This window comes from Python bivittatus, unplaced genomic scaffold (genome assembly GCF_059951505.1).
Source record: "Python bivittatus isolate LINGU-HERP-01145 unplaced genomic scaffold, Pbiv_v1 ctg000510_np1212, whole genome shotgun sequence".
In the NCBI taxonomy this organism is placed as follows: Eukaryota; Metazoa; Chordata; class Lepidosauria; order Squamata; family Pythonidae; genus Python; species Python bivittatus.
The window spans coordinates 238,623-255,064 of NW_028277081.1; the positions used below are offsets into that span (position 1 = coordinate 238,623).

General features: G+C 45.9%; 1 protein-coding gene across 3 annotated transcripts in view; it reads right to left on the reverse strand.

The window, feature by feature from the left end:
- The window catches only part of CAMTA1 (calmodulin binding transcription activator 1), a 690,646-nt gene that overhangs the window by 4,865 nt on the left and 669,339 nt on the right, over positions 1-16,442 (reverse strand). The window contains exon 21 of one of the 3 annotated variants that reach the window (XM_088147581.1): positions 11,870-11,900. The exons of the other annotated variants lie outside the window; for them this stretch is intronic. Within the exon in view, the coding sequence (XP_088003707.1) occupies positions 11,870-11,900 (31 nt within the window). The remainder of the gene's footprint in view (positions 1-11,869; positions 11,901-16,442) is intronic. 3 annotated transcript variants of the gene reach the window in all.

Here is a 16,442-nt window from a genome sequence, read left to right on the forward strand (position 1 = left end):
GTGCCTCTCCTTGCTGGCCCCTCCATGAAAGCGAGTGCAAAGCATTAACAGGGTGAGGCTGAGCCAGAGAGGAACAGAAGTACCTCACAGGTCAGCAGGCATCCCGCCGGTCCTGAGTTGGAAACGTTAGGAAGGGCACAGGTCATCTGGAAGCCCAACAGGCTTGGGGAGGCTAGGGGATGCTTGGCGATTCGGGGGGGTTTCAGCCCTCTGGTTCAGCTATTACATGGTTAATTTGGGCACTGCATGTTATGTGAACAAAGCGACCGTGCTTTGTGAACCCAGGTTTAGAGTTTAGGGTGAACCCAGCCACTGTCTGGCAGTGTAATCCCTGCACTCCCTTTTTGCCCCTACACCCAGAAGCACTGCTGAGTGGAGCAAAAGACTGCCTTTTCTTTCTGCCTGAGGCTAACGATTTGCTAACAACTAACCAATCCATTAGAGAAAGACATCCAGAATCACTGAAGAGTCTCTCAAGGCTGTAGCCCTCCCAACCGAGCAAACACACAGACACATTGCAAATGGGTCATACTCGCGCTGAGTTTCGGAGGAACCGGTGCACGGCGTGCTTCCCCATGCAAGGCCTGCGTTTCCGCCATCAGAGCCCCTTGGGCTGGGCTGCTCTCGGTGGCTGGGCTCAATCAGACATGCCAACTCATGCCAAGCCTACACTAACAGAACACGCCTGCTGGGCCAAAAAAGCAAGTCATGCTTTGCTGGTGCTGCTGTTGTCGTCCAGTTGTGAGAATGCATGCAAATCCTCCCAACGTTCCACGTTTGCAAGAGTGCGGCTGATGCCCACGTCTTTCCTGGGCCGCAGGCTGTGATGCTTGTGAAAATTAGGGCTGTGCCAAGGAATGTTTTGATGAAAAGGAGGACGATCTTTCCTGAGCTGAAGCAAACTGAGTTTAAAAGCAGACAAAACCCCACAGATGTGTTAATGAGGCTATGTTTAACTTCACACCTAACTCTGGCACCAACAAACCCAAAAAACACACAAGCTGTTCAAAACCAAGATGGGCAAATCTGGAGAGGAATCTCCATGGTTTTCTTGGATAAGCTCCTCTGCCAGACCCAGGAGATGACTGGCAAAAGGGTCCCGACAAGAGAAGCCTCCAGCCTTTCATAGAGCCCAGCTCCATCTGTTCTCCCCGTCAAAATTATAGGCGTGGGAAATGATTCTGAAAATGCAGAATTCAAGATGGAATAACTCATTCCCCCATTTTATGGCAACAATTCCCTAACATGCATGCACACACACACATACACACACACTCACACGTACTTAAATTGCCCCCTTTCTCCTAAAGTTCCTTTTCCTCCTACTGTTTTACTTTAAGAAGGTGTTAGGGAAAAATCTTGGTGGCAAATGGTTTGTCAAGCAATTCATGTCCAATGCTGGGCTTTCCCTGGAAAGTCCCAGCTGCATGCCCAATTCCTTAGGGGGGGGCAGGGAGCAACAGTCCTGTGGAAAAAAAACCCAAGTGTTCCTGATGTGTAAAGTATGACACAAAGTCCTCCAAAGTTACTCATACATTTTGGAAGTGGGACGCTCTGACATTTGTCCCACCAAGAGTTGCTCTGTTCCCACCAGCGTTTGAGTAAAACCCGTCACGTTCCAGAATCCAAAATCTACAAGCCCAGAGCAAGCTGAACCCCACGTTGGACACAAACTGGGCAATGGAAGCCCAAGGTCTCTTCTCCCACTTGATGTGATTTGGGGGGCTGTTTCCAGAGGTGGAACCCTTGCCATGTGCCTTCAGATCCTTCTCTGCAGCCTCTCAGAAAGAACGTCTGAGTTCACGCACAAACTCGAATCGACCTACCAGCCAAAGTCGCACAACATACTAAGCATGTTTACTTTTATCCTCGATAAGTTTTTTCTTTTCTTTTTTGGGGGGCAAACCCAGCCTATTTGTTTAGTTAATATCAGATGAAACCAAGAAATTGGCTTAATTTTGTGACTTGGCTGAAGATGGCCTCTACAGAGTCACTTCCAACCCTAGTATTCTCTGATCTTGAGTGAACCCAACCCCTAAGTCACTCCCTCAACCACATAATGGCCCACCCAACTCCAACAAGCATGGTAGGGATTTGGGCTGATTTGAAACTCCTGCCCAAGGAGGTTGCATTACACATTCAAGCGATGAAAGAAGCAGAAGCCTACGTCAGCCAGCATTGGCAGGCCCCCGCCGGCTCTTTCCTCCCATGGAGACCCACTTTAGATGGAGGTTCTGGAAGCAGCGGCGCAGAGTCTATGTAACGGAGGGGCGTCTCTGAGAGCAGAGAATGGCATAAAAGCACACTGCAAAACCATTTCACATCAAGAGCCGATCCTCAAATGCCAGCCCCAAAATGCTGGATGCAGGCAGAGCGAAACCAGTTCAGACAATACAGTACGGTAGGCCAGAGGTAAGGTTCGGATGGAGGTCCACAGCAGGACTCTGGAATCGGTTACCTCTTAGAGCAGCAATGGGTAATTTAGGAATAGGGACATCCTCCCCTTTTCCAGATCCCTCAATTGGGTGGCAAAGCAAAAAGAGAGTGAGGCCCAGTGAGAAAGAGAGAGACACCCCCCGGGCACAGATTTGTGCTTCGAAAGCATTCAGATCCTGAAAGAAGCAAATGGAAGAAAATTACTTTGGATTCCTTTGGTGCGGCCATCACTGCCTTGACCCGACCACGTGCAGCAAGGAGGTTCTTGGCCCTGGAGCTATGATGGCTGTGGGGTCTCGGGTGAAGGGACTGGAGTTATCTCTTCCTCCTTTGAAAAAGAGGGGCCCAAGCCATGCTGTGTCCACTCCTCCCTGCCCTCCCCTGTTTCTCCCCATTCCTGGACTATCCCTGGTGGAACGTCTCTTGGACTGGACCACAACTTGGGTTCTCACCCATCCTGCATTTCTGGAAGACTTCTCCAGGGATTGCTGCCACCTCCCAGAAGGTATCTGCTAGATTTGCACAACTGATCTTTCACAAATTGATCAGCAGAGAAAATGTCACCAAACCAACCACTGGCTGAAGTGCTGACTCCAGAAGCAAGTCAAAATTCTGAATTATTTTGGAAGAAAGAGTGATTCAGGAATAAGCAGCCAGCACTTCATTCAGATTGAGAGATACTTACCATGATACACTCTTTTCCAAGAAATAAGCAGCCTTACCAAGAGAGCCCAAGAAGGCTTCATGTAGAAGGGGTGTGACAAGAGCAGCTCCAAAAGCTGGTATGAATATTTAGACCCACCCCTTTCGGGGAGAAGTCCAGATATGGGTTTTCATGGGCACTTTAGCCAGATCCTATTTAGGTATGGATTCAGTGGCAAAACTTAGTCTTGCATCCAGAAGACAAGGCCAAGTGCAAATAAGAGGAAGCTCATTGTGATATTCTGGAGAGCAAGTATGAGGCAAAGTGATTGAGAAACTTGCAGAACCCACTCTCCCTCTCTCAGCCCAAGAGCTAGGTGGTCTAGTGGTGAAAGTGCTGGAGCAGGAGTGGGGAGACTTGGGTTCAAGCCCCCCTCAGCCACAGAAACTCCATGGGGGACTTTGGGCTGGCCCTTTCCTTTCAGCCCAGAGTTGGGACTGTTGCTGTGGAAGACAACGGGAGGACAGAATGCTGCCAGGAGCTCCTGATAGATACCTCATAAAGCAAGAAAAAACACTTGCACTGCTCTGTGATGCTCTACAGCTGTGGCATGGAGGATAAAGCTGAGGACCTCTCCTTTGTCTGGGCCTTCTTTGTTAAACAAAAGGAAATGGTGGAAAGGAAAGAGACCCCACAACTTGAGGGGGGATCATCTAGGGAAGGGTGCAGTAATACTCCTAAGGGGAAACTTTCCTCCTCCGAGTGGTGGCCCAAGGGGGCTTGGAAGCAGCCCATGCAGTCCAGTCAGACTGCCAACCCTGGTTGGGCTTATCATTATGCAACTCCATGCCTTGCTTTAATTGCAGTTTGCTGAAAAAGCCATAATAGCCAGGTTAGCACAAGACCCTGAGCTTCAATCATGGTCTGCAAACCACAACTCGTTCATCTGGAAGCTGAAGAAATGACACCAGCTCAGCACAATCTGTGCGCCAGGATTAGCTATGACTTGATAGAACAGCACTGGGAAACCTCCACCACCACGTGTTCCCTTGAGTGTGGAAGTCTCTGGTTTGCTGAACACGTTTCTCCTTGCCTGCGGTCCCTTCCCTGAAACTCTGGGCAGAGAGGCTTTTGCACAACCCTTGGATTCCACAGCGGTGCACCTGGCCTCTAAGGGAGTTTCCAGTCACAAGGAAGTGGATTCTCCTCGAGGTGTGGTGGGGACTTCCCTTAAGAGAGGGCTGCCTCTCCTTAAGAGAAACCACCAAGTACCTCTAAATGGATGGAATAAACGAGTAAGCCTTTCACAGCCCAGTTGAACTATTGATAACTCTTTACAAAAGGAAACTTTGCTTTCCCCAAGATGCCACAGATTTTGCTGTGGTGCATCAAACATGAAAACAAATCCCCCTACTCAAGACCTGGCTTCCAAAAGCAGGGAAATCCCTGCCTCTCCAACAATTTGCCAGATTTCTCTTTTAAAAAGTGAAATTTCTGCATTAGCTTAGTCTTGCTTAGGTTTTCCTGTATAAAAATCTGTCTCCCTAAGCCAGAAGAGGTTCTGTCTGAAAGAGCTGAAACATGAGCCTCCAAGATACTTAAGATAAATCAGATGTTGGAGAGAGACATTAAATGCTCATGATAGGAGACCTTTAGTACCCTGATAAGAGTGCCAATGGGGAAGTGTGCGTATTGTTAGGATAAGTAGTGCTTAATAGAAACTGAATACAATTAGAATGCTACTTTCTTTTAAATAAGCATCCCAGTTTTATTAATCTAAATTCTATTAGGCATCTACTTATCTCCAGAGCAGTGTTCCTCAACCTTGGCAACTTTAAGATGTGTGGACTTCAACTACCAGAATTCCCCAGCCAGCCATGCTGGCTGGGGAATTCTGGGAGTTGAAGCCCATACATCTTAAAGTTGCCAAGGTTGAGGAACACTGCTGTTGTTTAGTCGTTAAGTCGTGTCCGACTCTTCGTGACCCCATGAACCATATTGCGCCAGGCCTTCCGGTCCTTCACTGCCTCCCTGAGTTTGCTCAGTTTCATGCTCATTGCTTCAGTGATGCTATCTAACCATCTCATCCTCTGCCGTCCTCTTCTCCTTTTGCCTTCAATCTTTCCCAGCATCAGGGTCTTTTCCAAAGAGTCCTCTCTTCGCATTAGGTGACCAAAGTATCTGAGCTTGAGCTTCATTATCGATCCTTCCAATGAGCAATCAGGGTTGATTTCCTTTAAGATTGACTGGTTTGACCTCCTAGCAGTCCAGGGGACTCTCAAGAGTCTTCTCCAGCACCACAGTTCAAAGGCATCAATTCTTCGGCGCTCCGCCTTCTTTATGGTCCAGCTCTCACAGCCATACATTACTACTGGAAAAACCATAGCTTTGACTATGCGGATCTTTGTCAGCAAGGTGACGTCTCTGCTTTTTAATATGCTATCTAGGCTTGCCATAGCTTTCCTCCCAAGGAGCAAGCGTCTTTTAATTTCATGGCTGCAGTCTCCATCTGCGGTGATCTTGGAGCCCAAATAAATGAAGTCTGTTACTGCTTCCATTTCTACCCCTTCTATTTGCCAGGAATTGATGGGTCCAGATGCCATGATCTTAGTTTTTTTAATGTTGAGTTTCAAACCAGCTTTCGCACTCTCCTCTTTCACCCTCATCAAGAGGCTCTTTAGTTCTTCTTCACTTTCTGCCATTAGGGTGGTATCGTCTGCATATCTGAGGTTGTTGATGATTCTTCCTGCAATCTTAATTCCGGCTTGTGATTCTTCCAGCCTGGCATTTCTCATGATGTACTCTGCATATAGGTTAAATAAGCAGGGTGACAGTATACAGCCTTGTCGTACACCTTTCCCTATTTTGAACCAATCGGTTGTTCCGTGACTGGTTCTAACTGTTGCTTCTTGGCCTGCATACAGATTTCTCAGGAGACAGGTAAGGTGGTCTGGTACTCCCATCTCTTTAAGAATTTGCCACAGTTTGTTGTGATCCACACAATCGAAGGCTTTTGCATAGTCAATGAGAGGAACACTGCTCCAGGGTATCAAAAAATCAAGATAGCGGCTTTGATCTTGCTGCCGTGGCCAACTTGGCCTTTCTGACCTCTTTATCCTGCCACCTTCTGGGAGACAAGCTGCCAAGTGTGGTCCTGACATCTTCTCCTTCAGAGAGTGGAGGATCCAAGAGGATCAGCCCTCCTTCATATGGATCGACAGGGAAGATGCTCTTGAGGAAGCAGAAATATCATACAGGAACACTGGGAGAAAGGAATCCTGCAGTGCTGGAGATCTTGATTTAAGGGAAACTCAAATACTTCTCAGACTTCAAAGAAGTGTCAGATTGTTAAAATAAGCTTCCACTATTAGACAATCTTTTGTCTCTTATTTTTGCCATATCTAGTTTTGCTATATCCCAGCACAGAACTCTTTCCTGAAGAAGCAAGATATTCGGACTATATTTGATAAAAAGGTAAGATCTAAAATTTAACCTCAGATCGAAGATTTATATTATCCATCTTCTAGTATCAGAAATGCTTAAATTTATGCATTTGTTTTAAACTTTTCTCATATTTCTTCTATGTATTTTTCTACTATCTGAATGTTAATATGTGGAAATTTCTAGCTTCTTCAGTTTCAGTGCTGAGTTTTTTCTTCTTTGCAGAGCTGGTCTCTCTTCAAATCTAAGCTATGTAAATAAACAGATTTCATATCCATTTTCATCTGTTTCTGCTCATCGGAGCTGCAGGACTCAGTTGCCTGATCTTTGTGGAGATTGAAAGATAAATTTTTTTTCCTCCTGTTCAGTGTAAAGGATTTAAACTGGAAATCTGAAGTGGATTTGAACTCAGCACTGTAGAGAGATCAGTGAACCAACATACGGACTTGTATATGTTACATATTTCTGAAGAAAGAACTTGGTAAATTTGCATTCCAATGCTGCTTTAACCTCACTGGAGATTAGGGAATGCCTGCACAATTCATATTTTTCTGAAATAATAAGCAAATCTGATTTGCAATTCCTGGATTGCTTGGTCTCTCTACGTCCAGAGCTGCTGACAGATGTTCATGCATTTGTTCTTGCATTTTGAATGTTAATTCAGATAACACAGTCCATTGGGAATGTAGTGAAAAGCAGCAGTTTACAAACTTGTAGCTCTAATCCCAATTGCACCTTCAATGATGTTGTAAGACTTGGCACCATAAATTCAGCATTGTTTGTTACAAACAGTAAAATGTGGTTTACTACTTTAATTGTGGCTAAGTGGTGCTACTCTTATGGTGAAATGCCTCTCACCCATCACTGTTTCAAGCCATTCTATCTGAAAAGAGTTGCGCAAACTGGTTGCAACATGAATCCTACTTTTTTCTCTCCCAAGCTGGAATGTAATAGGTTTTTGATCGCCTGAAAAACTCTGTCAGAAAGCTCTGTTCAGATGCAATGATTGTCTGTGTTTGGCTGGATCCACCCTCCCGACGTTACTCAAGTTCTCCCCTCCTCACTCACCTCATGGCTCATTGAGTCGGACTCACTCAGAGAATGAACTCAGGAGACTCAACCACATGGGCTGAGTAGAATTAAGTAACTAACTTCCACATTCCAGACATCAGCTAGGGTTTGTCCACTTCACCTGCTAAGATGACCCCCATCCCCACCCAATCAGCAAAACGCTCTAACAAAAACCTACGCTTTTTAATAGCATTTGAGTCAGAGCAGGTTCTACCAGACTTCCTCCTGATTTTTTGCTACCATGGACTAACATGGCTCTCCTCCTACAGTGTCAAGAACCTTCAAGAAACTGTTTGGATCCATCAGTTTCCTGGAAGAAAACTATGTGAGCTGGTCTGCTGAACATCAGAGAGATTTCTAATCCAGAACTCACCAAGTGGTGATTTTTTTAATGACAAAGAATATACCAAGTTCTTCCACACTCTGGTCACAACCATTCCCTGAAAGGGCTTGAGGTTCAGGATGATGTGAGGATGACATCAACATTGATGAACAAGCACCTTGAAATCAGTGGAGAAATTACAAGAGGTCAGTATGGATTCTTCAAGAACAAGACTTACTCGACTAACTTTCATCTTTTGATCGCACAGCTTCCTAAACTGATTGTGGGAATGCATGATGTATCTAGATTTCCACCAAGTATTTGATATAAGTACTCCCTGATATTCTGATTAACAGCTAGCTCGGTATGACAGTTAAGTGTTTAAAAATCTTATTTAGGGTGCTTATCAACAGTTCTTCATAAAACTGTAGAGAGATATCATTGGGGAGTGCCACAAGGTTAAGCCCTGGCCCTCAACTCTTTTCATCACTGACTTAGATGAAGAAGTGCTAATCATATTTGCAGATGATACAACATTGAGTGAGATAGCTAATACTCCAGAAGACATATAAGGTCAACATGAACTAGGTAGGTTAGATAACTCCTCTGAAAATAACAGAATGAAATTTAAGAGGCACTTGCTTAGGGAATAAATGTACAGCTTCAGAGGGGGGAGTTATCTGGCTTCATAAGGGGGATTGGACAAATGGCTGATTGCAAGCTGAATATAAGATAGCAGAAAGATAGGGTTGCAAAGGAGACTGCTGAATCAATAAAAGTGCAATTCCCAAATCAGAGGAAGCAATTGCTCTGCTTTATCTTGCCTTGGTCAGAGCCCGTTTCAATATTGTGTTGAGTTTTGGAAACAATGCTTCAAGGATTCAGAGAAACCAGAATAGGTTCAGAAAAAGCAAGGAGGGTGGGGGCCTGGACTGTAAGTCCTATGTAGAGAGACCAAAGAATCTGGAACAATCAGCCTTGAGAACAGGCATGGACTTTCCTTCAATGGAATGTATTTAAGCAGTATTTCAACTGTCTGGGTTGCTTTAATCTGGATCTCTGTCCTGAGGAGGAGTTAGACTTGATGGCCCCTTCCAACTGTGGGATTCTATCTCCTCCCTCACCCCCAAACACAGAAGATGAGGTCCAACGTGAATGGCACCAGATACCAACTGAGACCTCTCACCGCCAAGTCCTGAGCTTTTTCCCCTGAATAGTTTTAACGTGTGTCAAAATCCCCCTGAACAAGCTGGGAGGGCTCAAGACACACTTCTGAGACCATTCTGACTTGCTCATGGTAGGAAACTGTTGGACAGCAGGGTGGACCATGTACCAGCCCAAGGCCTATTCTGTCCCATTCACCCACCTTCAAATGCACAACTGGGGGACTGAGGGATGGGGCACCTGACTGGGGAAGGAGTAATAATTGGCCCTTTCAATGCTGCTTCCCTCCTCCCAGTCTTGCTCGTTGTTGCTGCTTAGAACTCAGTCTGGCAGAGTTGAGAGTTTCAATCCTTCTAACTGGCACGGCGGGGATGGCAAGGCAGGCTGGATGGACCTCCTTATCCCAGTCATATCCTGGATGCTTGTTCACCAATCTGGCAGAAGCTGCAACCCGAGGATTGTCACCAAGGCCATTCAAACTGAGCTGAGATCCAATCTAGGAGGAACCACCTTCCTGTCCCTCCTTCCTTACCCACAAGAGCTCTCCCTCATTCTTATGGTTGCTTGGAGCCACTGCAGGGATACTAAACCAGATTCCATCTGTGATGTGGATAAGTTTACAGGAAAATAAATCTGAGCTTAATACATTCCCCCTTTGTCAGAACAAATATCCTAAAAAGAAGTGACCCCCTCAGTCAAGGGCACACCATCAGTTTAATCCAGCCATGATTCTTTCAGTTGGACGGGAAGCACACCATCGCTCAAAAGGGTCAAGGTCCCTCTTTTTTTTAAGTACAAACTGCCTCAGTCCAGCCTGGGGAGCTCATACCCAGGGGAGTGTGGGCATGACTACCTTAAATCAATGGCCCCTTCCCCCTTGGTCAGCAGTTGCCATGATGCTGTAGCCAATCAGTGGCTGGGAAGCAGGAGACGCATCTCAGCCAGGGCCTCTTCTGCAACGGATCCCTTGCTTTCTCAGCCACTTGACTGGATGCAGAAGGCTTGGACGATGGACTGGCGAGGCTTGCCCACTAGATATTTGCATTCATACAATACAGCTGACCAGGGAGAAGAGAAAATTTATCTCACAGTTGTCCTGTGACAGTTTTAGATGCTCAGAGTTGAATTGTTGGGTTCCTTCTCTGAGCTTGGTTGCTTTCCTGCAGACATTTCATTACCAGACTAGGTAACATCATCAGTGCTTGGGAGAATGGGGTGTGGCTTCTTCCATGATAGCTCTTTGACAAGGGTATTACTACTTTCCTGATAGTTTATCTGGTGAGTTTATCTGCACCCAACCAAGAAACCACATTCCAACCAAGATTGGCAGGGCAATCTTACCTTCCCTGATTGTTTCTACAGAGAAACAATCAAGGTCAGAGAACACCAAGAACCCAACAGTTTTAGATTAAAATTGCCTCTCTCTGCCCCGAATACTGTTTGGGATAGCAGGGTTATGCAATAGGCCATTGCATTTTGTTAAATGTGCTGGCAAGCCAAGCAAGATTTAGGGCTTCTGGACACAGCCCATTTGGGATTATTTTTAGATTATACTCTAGCAAGGAAGTGGGAGAAAGAACCATGGAAGGAGCAGAGCACACGATTCACAAAATTACTTTAGCCATCACTCCAGTCAGTTTAGTGATGCACTTGCTGGCACTCCTTTCTTGGTTTTAAAATAAGTAACAATACGGTTAAAACTTCTACAAAATCTCTTGCTTGGGGAGATTCTGTTCTTTCCCCAAGGGTATCATGGGGTGCTAGCTGCGGGATGTCTAGCTGCGCCGCTCCCTTCATGGGCAAACCTAACAGGAATGAGGACGAAGCCTGTGAATATGGCAATGTGCAGACTATGGGTAAACATGAGGGTGAGCCGGTTCTCCAAGGCTTCTCCCAGCCCTGCTCCTGGAGAGCCTTTTGCTGGAAATGTCAGGGCGTGACACTGGGGGTGTCTGCATGCAGAGCAAATGCCTTCCTGCCCCACTCTAGAGACTCTCCTATGGACATCTCTTGTGGTCTCCCCAGAGGCACTGCCCAGTCGAGTTCCCAGTGTTAGTCATGGTGGCTGGCAACAGCTCTGTGCAGCTTCTCCCCCCCCTCCCCCCGCCCTTGCAGGCCATCCCAAGTCCCCTCCACATTCTTGAGCTGGTCACTGGAACTCAGGAATGGATGTCAGGTCTGGCCAGCCGGCCAACCCCCCTCCCCACCTCCAGATACCAGAAGGAGGGTGACAACCCTCTCTCTGGCTCACTAAATCCCAGTCGCGCTCCCAGCCCCTAGCCTGAGATCAGGAAGCGCTCAATAATGCTGACCCACCTGGCCACACAACTGAGGCCTCCGCTGTGTGCCATTTTGGTGCTATGAATATTCTGCATGGTTGACAAAAGCAAACGCCATGCCGTATGGTCTGGCTGGGCACGGCGGACCCAGCCCAGCTCCAAAGGCTGCTGAAACAGTGAACGATTCCTGCCCCGCTTCCCTCCCCATTTCTCAGCATGCCCCATGATGGATGGACAGATCCATTTCCCCCCTGCCCCTTTCCTTTCATGCACCTGTAGGAACTACTGCAGACCAGAGGAAGCAGCAGTGTTAGTAGCTGCAACAGAGTTAGTTGGCAGAGTCCTTTGCTTCAGAAACTCAATGAATGTGAAACTCATGGCATTATCTCAGCTGCAGCCCCCATGCAAGCAAGCAGAAAGCAAGAACCGAGACATATAAATATATATATCTTGAGATATATATAGATATATATTAAATGGAAGAGAAACAGTCCAGCAGGCAGCCACACTCACCCTTTTGTACCGTCTATGGTCCACCAGAGGGCTTCAGATGAGCAAAACAATAGCAAAGAGCTATTAGCATATATTAGCATATAGGCAGCAACAGAGACCTTTATCCAACAAGTACCAGCTGAAGGAGGGCAGGGCCACCTGCTCTAGGCTGGGGTGGACATTTCAGGGACCACTTTGCAGTAATGGGGACAGAGGCATGGGAGCGACTGAGTCGTAGCTGATGGGCCTCAGCAACTAGGGATGCAAACCTATTTCGGGGGGTGGGAGGTGGTGGGCGGGTGAGAATTTCCCAGACCCTTCTTCTTTGACCTTGTAGGTCAGAAAAAGGGGATCTTATGGCTCTCCTTGGAAGGAAAAGGTCCACCTGGCAGCCACCATCTTTCAGCAAAACAGGGAAGAGAGTTGTGATACTTCCAGCTGGCATATGTGACAGGGGACAACTTTGGAAAATGTCTGCCCTTAATGCATTTGTTCTTCTACAAAATTCTTTGCTCTTTTGGGAAGAAAAAGGCATCGCTTGGCTGTGGGTGGAATGAACCACCAACAGGGCTGCAAAAGGGTTCAAAAGTTGGGAGACATTCTTGCCCCCTTGAATTACACAAATCCAAGAGTCAAAAGGAAGCAACTATCTTCCACTTGCTTTTCAGCCCCAATACATTTTTTACAACCTGAGATAATTTGTACAGTTAATAATGCCTTATTATTGGCTTAGATGCTCAAGAAAACATTTGCTGTACTCAATAAAGCATCAGCAGTGAAGGTGATCAATTGATCCTTTGAATCGCAAATTGGTAAACTTCTCAGTCAACTCAATGGAGGATCTTAAGAAAGGGAACACATTACAGGACGTGGTTGCCATGACTCTCGTTCTGCTCACATTGTCTAGGCATGTTTGGGTTTGTGTGCGTGTATATGCATGCGTGCATGAGATAGGTTGGCTTTTCTACCAAACTTATGGGGAGATTGTACAAAAGGCACAAGCACACAGAGTTAGTTGCACAAGCAGTCCCACAAATGAGAATATTAACAACAGCTACTGAGGCTTAATAGGGATATACTTGAGTATATACAGTACTTGAGACCTTCAAGTTGCTTTTGACAAAGTCCCTTAACCAAAGGCTCAGTATCTAAGGGAAACCGCATAAGCCAAGGGGAGGAATTCTCTTACGGATTAGCACCTTGTTTGCTAACAAAAATACAGGTAGTTGCACAGGGCAATACCTTTATTAGAAACCAAAAGTTTGGTAAGGTTGGATATTCCACAAAACACCAAGGGGATGGGAAGACATCTGAACCCAACCATCTGCAATGTATCATGATGGACAGCATGTCATCTAGGGCTGGTCCCACTGAGTTCAGTGGAATTTGCTTTGATTGGCAGGACTGACCACAGTGTCTGCTGCTTAAAGCAATGAACAGCCAACAATGCAGGTGGGAGAAGGCAAGGCAGAGAGCTTGAGGAGAAAGAAAGACTCTGTCTGAGCACCTCAGGGACTCCTGGAATCAGAAGGCAGCCAGACTACTTGAAATGGTATCTCAGGTGGCCTCTTTTTGTCACTCAGTCCTGGGCACATTGCTGTTAATGTCACTCCCATTCGCCATACAGATCATCCTCATTTAATGACCACTCATTCAGCAACTGTTCAAACTTACGATGGTGCTGAACGAGTGGTAGTTACGACCAGTTCTTGTAGTTCTAGCTGTTGCAGTTAGCCACAGTCATGTGATTGTGATTTCCAACATTCCTTGCCAGCTTCCAACAAGCAAAGTCAATGAGGAAGCTGGCAGGAAGTCGGAAGTTGCAGTCATGTGAAGTCCTCGCTTAAGGACAGCAACCAGGACTGCCTGAACTGCTGTCGCTAAGAGGCAAGGTCATGTGATATCACACTTTACGACCACATCACTTAGTGACAGCAATTCCGGTCCCAATTGCCATCATAAACTGAGGACTATCTGTAGTCTTGACTCTTCATGGGCAGAATCTGCAGCATGGCCTGGGTCAACATCTAGTGGAATTACTGGGACTCTTTTCAGCCTATGGAGCACAATGGAGAGGACCAGGTACTTGACCCATGCCCCTCCTGATTCCTACCAACAGCTGAGAGCCAGTGATGAGCTAGGTCTGGGAGATGATCAGGGATTCTTGATGTTGCCATCTGTCAGCACTTTCCATCATCCGCCTCAAAGGAAGCAGTGGGACTTCTCAAGGAGTCCTCCCTGACCCAAATTGTTATTGCTCAGTGTATAACCATTCTTTTTTCAAGGAAGGCTGGTGAGAAGGTGGTGGGGAGTTAGCTATAGAAGGCCCTTGAGGAAGTAGATTACCTAGATCTCTTTCAGTCTGGATTTAGGCATGAGTAGTGGATGGAAACAGCATTAGCTGCTATGGTGGATGACCTTTGTTGGGACCTGTGTCGGGCAGTATGCCTCTCCTGGTCTTATATGATCTTGCAGCAGTGTCCTGTCCTATTGACTATGGCTCACTTCTGGACCTGAAAGGGTTGGGAGTTGTGGTACTATGCTGCAGTGGATCCATTCTTTCCTAAGCAGACAAAGTGGTGGTAGGGAAGTGAGGTCACCGCAGTGGGTGTTCATTTGTGGGGTGTCTCAGGATTCAATCCTCTCCCCACTGGTGTTTAGCATCTATTAAAATCACTGGGAGAGCACATCCCTTAGTCCAGGGTGAGAAGGAGCAGGTCCATGACTTGGGGGTCCTTCTGGACTCACAGCTATTGTCAGAAAGGCAGCTGGAGGCTATGTCGTGGAGAGACTTTTGTACAGCTTTGGCTAGTATGCCAGTCATAGCCCTACTTGGAGCAGAAGACTGTGGTTACAGGGACTAATGTTCTCATCCCCATCTTTTTGAATTATTGCAATGCGCCTTAGATGAGCCTGCTTTTGAGGACCACTTGAAAAGTGCAACTGATCCAAAATGCAGCATCTCACTTGTCTGTGAATGATAGCCACCACAGTCAAAACGCAGGTGTTATGACACACTGTCTTATTAACACATTATGGTTCTTGGATTGGTTGCCAACAGAGTTCTGGGTACATTTCAAAGCATTGGCTTTAAGCCATAAAGTTCAATGTGGCTTAGTTCCTGTGTATGCAAACGGCCCATCTTACGCATGCTTCCCAGCAAACTGTATCAGTGGTCTTCAAGTAGGAGAAGTAAAGAGGGCAGAGGCTTACAAAGAATGCTTGGCCCATATGCTATGGAACAAACTCTCTCAAGGCTTAGTGTTTCCTCTAATGACCTTCAGGAAGTAATTAAAAATGGAATTGCAAGGTGATGGGTGACCACCATCTGTATCTTTATTTTAGGATACTATGTTTTACAATATTGATTTACGTTTTTATGGGTATAAATTGCTGGAAATCTCTAGGTTCTTTTGTGTACCTTTGAGTCAGTGTTGACTATGAATGAAGAAAGTAACTCTATCAAGAGGGTTGCTTCAGCTCTTCTATTCATCTCCATCTCCCTACTTTGGTTCCATCCATTATTCTAACCATCTTTCAAATCAAAGAGTTCGTACTCTATTCCTTCTGATTCGTTTTTACATATGGAATGTGGAGTAATCATGTGATGGACACACATCTAGCCCAAATGGCTAAATCCCCACACTTGCTTCTGTTGAAGCCAAAGTTGACATCTTGTAATACTCCATGTACATTTACTTTCAATTCACTCCTTGGAGGCAATAGCTAAAAAGTCAAGGAACTCACTGCTCTCAAACTTTTCCATCTTGGCATGGTTATATACCAGGTTTCCTCACGGAGACGTGCATAATTCAGAAATATTCCCCATGGAATACATGAAGTAAAATGATTTTACCCACCAAAAGCACAAATAAGGATGGTCTGGACTACATATTCTACCTACCCAGAGCAATCGCAAAGTTAAGAGTACTGGGTATAACACAACCAAAAGTAAGCACAGAAAGCTCATTTATTGCAATAGAAGAATGCCAGGCTCTCATTTTTCCATTAAAAAAATATACATAACTAATTTAAAATAAAAGTACCAGAACTGTCTATTACAAATGGATATTTATCAGCTAATGCTATTTCAGGGTGGCCAGCTTGAAGCATTTCTCGTTGCTTTCACCTGAGTAGAACCAAGGAATTGGTCTGGAAAAGCAGGATTTGCGTAGCTCTTCATTTCCAACTAAAAGGCAGCTCTAAATATAGGAACTATATTCAGGAGAACAGAGCAAGTGGGGAACAGAGTGGTGGTTCCCCGGATCTGCTGCCAAATCATGGAGCTCCCCTATCCTGCAGAGCCAGCAGGGCCTCAAACCTGCCAGGTCTTTGCAGATTTATCTGAGGACTTCTTGGTTGGTTGACATCTGTTCAAAGGAACAGTAATCTGATCCAGGGAACACTTCTCCGGAAGCCAGCAAGGAAAGTAGGTTCAGAGGGGATGGTAGATCTGCATTTTATTCTGTTTCTACACATTTGCACTGCGGCAATGAATTGAACATATGCAAGTGTTTGCTTGAGATGCTGAAACACTGCCATCTACTCTCCTTGGCCATTTTCTTGCTCAGATCCTTGTGCTTCATATGCAGTA